This window comes from Castor canadensis, chromosome 16, assembly GCF_047511655.1.
Source record: "Castor canadensis chromosome 16, mCasCan1.hap1v2, whole genome shotgun sequence".
Lineage (NCBI taxonomy): Eukaryota > Metazoa > Chordata > Mammalia > Rodentia > Castoridae > Castor > Castor canadensis.
This window is the reverse complement of record NC_133401.1, coordinates 64,491,078-64,499,371: the sequence shown is the minus strand read 5'-3', so window position 1 is coordinate 64,499,371 and position 8,294 is coordinate 64,491,078. Positions and strand designations below refer to the sequence as shown.

The 8,294-nt window shown below is 37.7% G+C and overlaps 1 protein-coding gene across 5 annotated transcripts in view; it reads left to right on the top strand.

Annotated features, from left to right (window-relative positions):
* The window catches only part of Sar1b (secretion associated Ras related GTPase 1B), a 43,518-nt gene that overhangs the window by 18,191 nt on the left and 17,033 nt on the right, over positions 1-8,294 (top strand). For all 5 annotated transcript variants that reach the window (XM_074057315.1, XM_074057317.1, XM_074057318.1 and 2 more), the window contains exon 2: positions 4,292-4,365. In XM_074057315.1, coding sequence (XP_073913416.1) covers positions 4,308-4,365 — 58 coding nt within the window. In that variant the 5' untranslated portion in view covers positions 4,292-4,307. The remainder of the gene's footprint in view (positions 1-4,291; positions 4,366-8,294) is intronic.

The following is an 8,294-nucleotide window of genomic DNA, read 5'->3' as shown; positions in this document are numbered from 1 at the left end:
TCAATGAATTATTTCTCAGTTCAAAAACTTCTGGTAGCTCTCCATCCACCAGATAGAGTATATAAAGTGGCCAAATAATTTATTGCCTAAATAAGGAATCAGGGCCCTTTTGAGTGAAAGGAAGCACTAATAATAATTACACTGAGATAACACATATAAACTGAGACAGAGCTATGGTCAGCAAACAGAACTATACTCACCCTGACTGTGCAGTAAGTCAAGTTCAAGATGACATTTTGGTAAAGCCACTTGGAGGCAGTGTATAAGATGAGTAGAGAGAAATCTTGAGTTGAGATGGTAGTTTTAGACATAAGGTTTGATTTTTTTTTTTTTTTTTTTGAGACAGGGTCTTTCTATGTTGCCCAGGTTTAAAAACTCCTGCCTTAGCCTTCCTAGTAGCTGGGAGTACAAGCATGCATCATTACACCTGGATCCTGGAGATGGAAGGTTCTTAACTAGGTGATTCCTATGGGAACCAAAAAAAAGTGTTCGTCTTTTCTTCAAGAAATTGATAGGATTGTGGGATATAAGGGAGAGGAAGGATTAAATCCAAAGTGATTAAAAATGATATTTAAGTCTGGGGGTGTAGCTCAGTTGTAGAGTACTTGCCTAGAAGGCACAGGACCCTGGGTTTAATCCTCAGCACTGCAGGAAACAGACAAAAAGGTAGTTAATAGTTTAGGCAAATTTATGTTTTGGTTTTGTTTTGAAACAAGTTCCACTATATAGCTTAGGCTAGCTTGGAACTCGTTCTGAGGCCCAGGCTGGTCTCGAACTCATGATTCTCCTGCCTTAGCTTCATGAGGTTGCTAGGATTTACAGACCTGGGCCACTATGGCCTGTTAAATTTATACTTTATTTGTTCTTTTTTTGCAGTACTGGGAGTTGAATCCAGGGTAGGCAACTGTTCTAGCACTTGGGCTGTGCCCCCAGCCCTAAATTTATATTTTTTAAAAGCTATTAGTTATGAAGCTTTAGAGATCCACCTAATGGGAAAGAAAGGGCATGAACATGGAAATTAGAAAGGTCCAAGTTTGAACCTTAGATGTGTTAATTAGTAATAGTTGAGGTTTAGTTACTAACTTCAGTTCTGTAAAATGGGAACACTGATGTTAACTTTAAAGGGTTGTTGGGAGGGTTGGTGGTGACATGGGTAAAGTGCCTAGGATTGTGGCCCATGTAGAATGTACAGCAGGTAGCACTATTGAATGCTGTACTTGGTGCCAGATAACTAAGTGCTTTGTGAATACAGCTTACTTCATCTTTGCAGCAACCAGCTCATGTAGCTGCTGTTATCCACGTGTTACAGGACAGTAGAGTCAAGTCAGTTGTCTAACATAGACAATAAGTGGTCAAGCCCTGGCTCAGAGCTCCTTGTCTTAACATCTAGACCATAATGGTGGTGAGGGGGGAGTGGGGGAAGGGCGTAAAATAAGTGGTAGGTGCTATTTTTTTTTTTTTCTTAAATTGAATGACTGATTCAGTGTTGTTTCCTTTGTCTACATATTATAGGCAGGAAACATGAAATCTAAATGCCTAAATTTAGTCTGTGATTTTTTTTTTCATGAGGCTCTAATTTTTACTAGTTTCACTTAGTTACTTAGTTCAACCTAATCCTACAAAACCTGGCCACTTTTTTTTTGTAGGACTGGTGTTTGAATTCAGAGTTTTTATATGCTTGCACAGCAGACTTTCTAGTGCTTGAACCTACTTCCAGTTCATTTTCCTCTGGTTATATGAAAGAGCCACTGTTGTTTATATTCTTTCTCCATAGCATTTAGCTCAGGACCTTGGACTTAATATGAAGCTAGAAAACGGATTGATTATCTCAACACATTCTCCTACTTTATTTGATTCTCTACAGCAAAGGTTATTATGATTCTCTTTAAAATACACCTTAAAATATTACACCTTAAAATCTCTTGGAAAAATAAACCATGGACGTATATTTTATGACAAATTCCAATTTCTTTTTTTTTGTCTTGGTTTTTGGTGTTGGGGATCAAACTCGGTCTTGCACATACCACTGTTGTACACCTAGCCCCTACAATTCAATTTCTGCGTGACTAGACTGACGATGATAGAAGAAAGTATAATTTGTTTTGTTGAGACAGGTTCTTGCTATGTATCCTAGGCTGGCATTGAACTCACTATGTAGCCCAGGTTGGCCTTGATCTCACCATCCTCTTGTCTCAGCCTCCCAAGTATTGGGATTACTGGTGTGTACCACCATGCTTGGCAAAGCAGGTATAATTTTTAACCTGAGTAAAATAGGAATACCCAAGGTGTTATATTGATAGACATGTATATACATTACTGTCGCATTTCTCATTATTGTGACACTGACACATGGAACAATTCATGATGTTGATCATGAATAGTTGATTAGCTGTAAAAACAGCTCACAGATATGTAGTGGCACACATCTGTAATCTGAGCTACTCATGAGGCTGAAGTAGGAGGACTGAAGGGAGATAGTGGTAGAGCATTTGCCTAGCATGCTTGAGACCCTGGATTCAATTCCTAGTACCACAAAAAAAAAGAAAAAAAATCTGCTCATGCTAAATTCAAGCAAAGGTAAAGAGAGAGGAGAGAGGCTTTGCCAGAACCCAAAGAATCTGCTAGAAAATAACTGCTAGGCCTGACACAAACTGAAACTGGAGGCAGTCTTGCTCTCTTCACTCACTCACTGAAGGTGAAACCTCTCTTGGCACCTTACCTTCTACAGTTCTAAGGGTGGCCTATCTGAATCATATTTGACAGTCCACTTGAGGTGGTTAAAGAAGGCAGGGTATGTGTCAGACTTTGTCTAAAGAATGTCAATGATAGCGCACACACACACAGCCTGTCATACTTTTTGGACATGGTCCAAGTTCCAGGCCTGGGTTCTTTTGTTCATATCTAGAAAATGAACTTTGTTGACCTGAAGGTATATTTTTATATATGTGATCTTTTTTCTCTCAGGAGGATTGTCTTTCTTATTTTCCATACTACCCATATTAGTTTATCAAGATACATGTTAAATACTGAATTTAACTACATTCTGTATTTTCTATTGTGATTTAAAAGAGTTTCTAACATTTATTCATATAGTTAAAATTTTAAAAATGCAGAAAGAAACTGGGCATGGTGGTGTACATCTGTTATCCCAGCACTAGGGAGGCTAAGGCAGGAGGATCATGAGTTCAAGCCAGCCTGAGCTATATAGAGAGTTCTAGGCCAGCCTGGGCTATGTAGCACCACCTTATCTATAAAAAACAAAAACAAAAAAAGCAAAAGAAAGGTAACAAACCCAGAAATTTACTATCTGAAACAAATTCCTGTTTAAAAGGCGGGGGGGGGGGGCAGAAACATTATCATAACCTTGCTTCTCCTCTTTCTTTTGCTCCCCCTTCATTCTTTCTCTCCCAACACCTACAACAAGAATTTGTAATTATCCCATGAGCCATATCTACTAAAATTTATTTAACTTGTTATTGAATATAGGTCATTTCCAATTTTTTCCTTCCTCCCTTCCTTCCTTCACTCTTCCCATTCATCCTTCCTTCCCTCCTTCTTTCTCTCCTTGCCTCCTTCCCTTCCCTTCCCTTCCCTTCCCTATCCTACCCTCCCCTTTCTTTCCCTTTCCTTTTTTTCTTTTCTTTCTTTTTTTAAATCAAGGATTAAACCCAGGGCCTTAAAAGGTGCTAGGCAAGTTCTTTACCATTGAGCAACATCTCCAGCCCCCCAACTTTTTAAAAGTAATACTTGTGTCACATATCTTTTTTTTTTTTTTTTTCCCAGCACAGAGTCTCACTATGTAGCTCAGACTGGCTTTGACCTGGAGCTCTTTATGCCTCAGCCTCCTGAGTACTCCATATCACAATGGTTTTGAAAAGATGTGCACCAGTTTAGTACAATTAATACACACTAATGAAGCATATACTTGAAAATTTTAAAAAGGAAAATTATTTTAAAAATAGTTTCTTCTCCCCTTAAAAAAACAATTTGTACTAGTTTAGACTGCCACCATCTGTGCTTCTTTCACTACATTTTTCCTAGTCTTGGCTGTGGTGAGGCCTTTTCATTTTGCTACTTGTAAGAGCGTAATATGGTCTCTACTTGACAGTTGAATGGTATTTTACTTTTATGCATCAGTATAGATCAGGTTGGAACAGCCTGGATAACAGTGTTTAACTCTACAAGGATGTTGTAGGATTATTTACTCAGTGTTAGCATTTAACACTATTAGTGTTTAATATGTGTTGTTATTTAATGTTGACTATTAAACCCAAAACTCTTTTTTTTTCAGACTGTAAGATTTGGATATGTCCTTCATATTTGATTGGATTTACAGTGGTTTCAGCAGTGTGCTACAGTTTTTAGGTAATGTTGGCCCTTCATTATCTACAGTTATCCCATAAAATACTATTTATATAAATGTGCTTGTTTTGTAGAAGCCTTTATATATAAGCCAGTAGTTAAGAAAGTGAGCTTTGAAATCTTGAAACCATGCAATCAGATTCAATTATATAATCTTCAGCAACTTATTTTTTCCACCTTACCCTGAGTTTCCTTATCTATAAAATGTAAATAATAGTTCCTATCTCTTAAGAATATTATTAATATTCTTAACAGAAATGTATACCATTTATTAACCAATTTATCTACATGGTTTAAATTGTTTATATTATTTAATCCTCACAGGAATGTGATTTTTTTTTTCCAGTTCTGGAGCTTGAACTCATGGCTTCATGCTTCCTAGGCAGGTGCTCTACCACTTGAGCCATTGCTACAGACCTTTTGCTTTACTTATTTTTTGGATAGGGTCTTGTGTTTTCACATGAGGCTGGCTTCAGACCATGATCCTCCTACCTATGCTTTCCAGTAGCTAGGATTACAGATGTATATAGCTTGTTTTTGAGATTGGGGGGTGGTCTCACTAACTTTTTGCCTGGGCTGGCTTTGAGACATGAGCCCCATGATCTCAGCCTCCTGAATAGCTAGGATATAGATGTGAGCCACCATGCCTGGCCATCAATGGTTTTTTTTTGTTTTTGTTTCTGTTTTTTAATAAAAATGTATGTTCCATGAAGTGACTTGAGCATCATAAATGGGAGTTTATAATCTGCTAAATGAGATTGATTTACCCAGATTCTGACTATTGACTTTCCTTTCTTTGTAGATTCTATTTTTACCTTAGCTTTTCATTATTTTCTTGAAACCCTTGACTTGCCACATTTTTCAGTGAAGCACATTTTAAATTAACTTTTTTGTTAGGATACATACAGCTTTATTGGAATAAGTTGCAAATGTTTAAAAGTATTTCTGGGGGCTGGGGATATAGCTTAGTGGTTTAGTGTTTGCCTTGCATGCATGAGGCCCTGAGTTCAATCCCCAGTACCACAAAAAATAAAAAAAATAAAAAAAATAAAAAAAGTATTTCTGGTTTCCTGATTTTCAGATTTTGCCTAAGTTTAGTCTCATATAAACATTAGTCTTGTGAATTGGCAGAAAAAGAAGCATTTCATGTAATTATAAAGTGGTCAGCATGGTTTCAGACCAGCTAAAATGGAACTTAGAGAAGTGTATTTCCTATGTAACTGCTTTTTCCTCCATGAACCTAATCTTAATCAAAGAAATAAATTTTGTTTGGTTATTATACTTTAAAAGGATAAAAATAGCTGGGTGCGGGTGGCTCATGCCTGTAATCCTATCTAGTTAGGAGACTGAGATAGAAAGGATCATAGTTTGAGACCAGCCTGAACAAATAGTTCACAAGACCTCATCTCTAAAATAACCAGAGCAAAATGAACTGTAGGTATAGCTCATGCAGTAGAACGTTTGCTTTGCAACGCAAAGCCCCAAGTTCAAACCCCAGTCTCAAAACAACGAAAAAGGATAAAAAATAAAATTAAATTGTGTCACAGTATTTTTATTTCTTAGTTGTACTCACTCTCATTTTTCTTTCTTTTTTTGTGGAACTGGAGTTTGAATTCAGGGCCTTTGTACTTGGTAGGCAAGTGCTCTACTACTTGAGCCATGCCCCAAGCCTATATATGTGCCTTTTCTTAAATAAATTCCTCATTCCATTTTATACTGCCACTCTACTACAGATCAGCTCTATTTTACTAACAAGAGAATTCTTAAAAATTTTTTTGGCAGTACTGGGGTTTGAATTCAAGGCCTTGAAATATTTTCATCAGACTGAAATATTTTGCAACAATTGAATCAGAGATAAGGGGCTTAAGCCAATAAGGATTGGGATTATGGGTTGTAGTAAATCAGGATCTGTTGTACCTCAGTTTACAGAAAAATGAAACTAAGCTGAATTTCATTGTTTTTCAACAAAATGGGTTATATCACAATAAGGAACAAAAAGATCAAGAAGCCAGACATTAAGAGGCAATATAGAGAAATGGAGCCAAACCAAAGCTTTGGGGTTTTTGTTTGTTTTTTTGTGATAAGGATTTAGTCTACCCCATAATATCTGGGATTGAACCCAGGACCTCATGCATGCTAGATAAGTGCTCTACCACTGAGTTACTTCCCAGCCCCAATCTACAATCTTCCTTCCTTCCTCTTTTCTTCCTGAGACAGGGTCTTCCTACATAATCCAGGGTGGCCTGGAATTTAAGATGCTCCTACTTCATTTCTCCAGGGCATGTGTCACCATGCCTGGCTAATCCATAGTCTTTTTTTAAAAAGTAAAGTTTAAGTGCTCTCAGTATCTCCTTCAGAATTTTTTTTCTTTTTTTTTTTTTTTTTTTTTTTCAGAAGTGGGATCTCATGCTAGGAAGGCATTCTACAACTTGAGCCGTGCCCCTGGCCTCCACTTTTAGGATTTTATCCAGTTCACGTTTACTGTTTAAAAATTAAGATACAACCTGTGTGTGCTAGTGCATGCCTATAATCCCAGCACTTGGGAGCCTAAGGCAAATGGATCATTTCAAGGCCAGCCTAGGCTACTTAAAGGGGTCCTGTTTCAAGAAAACAAAGTCAGAACAAAAAAAAAACAGAGGTGTTAATTGGTGATTAAAAGATTAGGACTTCAGACAGACTCAAGTGCCAGTAAAGAACTAGATAGGGGAGGTATGGCTTGAGCCTGCTTTGCAAGCTTGAAGCTCCGAGTTCAAACCCCAGTCCCACCAAAAATAATAATAATAAAGAACTAGGTGTTTGATGTGAAGTAATCTGGCTATGACATCTGTTACCCCATCATTTGCCAGGGTTGATTCAACTTATCTGGCTAGTTAGGTAGGTGTCCGTTTCCTGTCTCATTGCTCCATGTATAACCCTCCTGAAGCTACACACTTGGTGGAGAAAATAACCTTCCTCTATAAAGCAGACTGTTTTTTGGGTCAAGGATATGCAAGTAGCTACATTCCTCTGCTAGAATCTCCAAACTAGTCTCAAGAACTAGGTGTTACTTTGGAATGAATTTGTTAGAAAACAGATGGCCTAAAACTGTAATTGGTTAATATCCTTGAAAGTTTATTCATTTGGTGTGTTTTGTTTTGTTTTGGGATATGTGTTTGAGTGTGTGTGTGTGCGCGTGTGCGCAGTTTACTGGGGTTTGAACATAGGGCCTCCTGCTTTCTAGGCAGGAGCTCTACCTTTTGTTCCACATCCCCAGTCCTAATTTGTTTTTTTGAGATAGGGTCTTCCTATGTAGCCCATGGTAGCTCTGAATTCACTGTATAACCCAAGCTAGCCTTGAATTCAACATCCTCCTGCCTTTGTCTCAGTGCTAGGATTTCAGGGTGTGCTATCATGCCCAACCCAAAAGTTCACTTATTAACTGAGTAAATATTTTTCGAACTGGTACTATGAATGAAGACAAATTCTCTGTTTTAATTCAGTGGGATTAAACACCTACACACGTTAAAAAATAAACTTCAAGCCAGGCACTGGGGGCTCATGCCTGTAATCCTAGCTACTCAGGAGAATTGAGGTTCAAAGCTAGCCTAGTCAAATAGTTTTCAAGACCCTAACTCAAAAATACTCACACAAAAAAGGGCTGACAGAGTGCTCAAGTGGGAAAGCACCTGCCTAGCGAGTGTGAGGCCCTGAGTTCAAACCCCAGTACTGACAAAAAGATAAAAATAAAATAATAAAGTTCAAGGTTGAGGGTGTAGCTCAGTGATAGAGCAAATGCTCAGCATGTGTGTGGTTCTTATAGTCAATGTCAAATTTAGCAGGTAAATACCAGTCTCCTATAAATTGGTCAGTGTTGTCTTTTTTCTACTTATAAATAAATAGTGCCTGGTTGGCATTTCTAAAATTATGGGCTTGGTTTTGTTGTTATTGCTTAG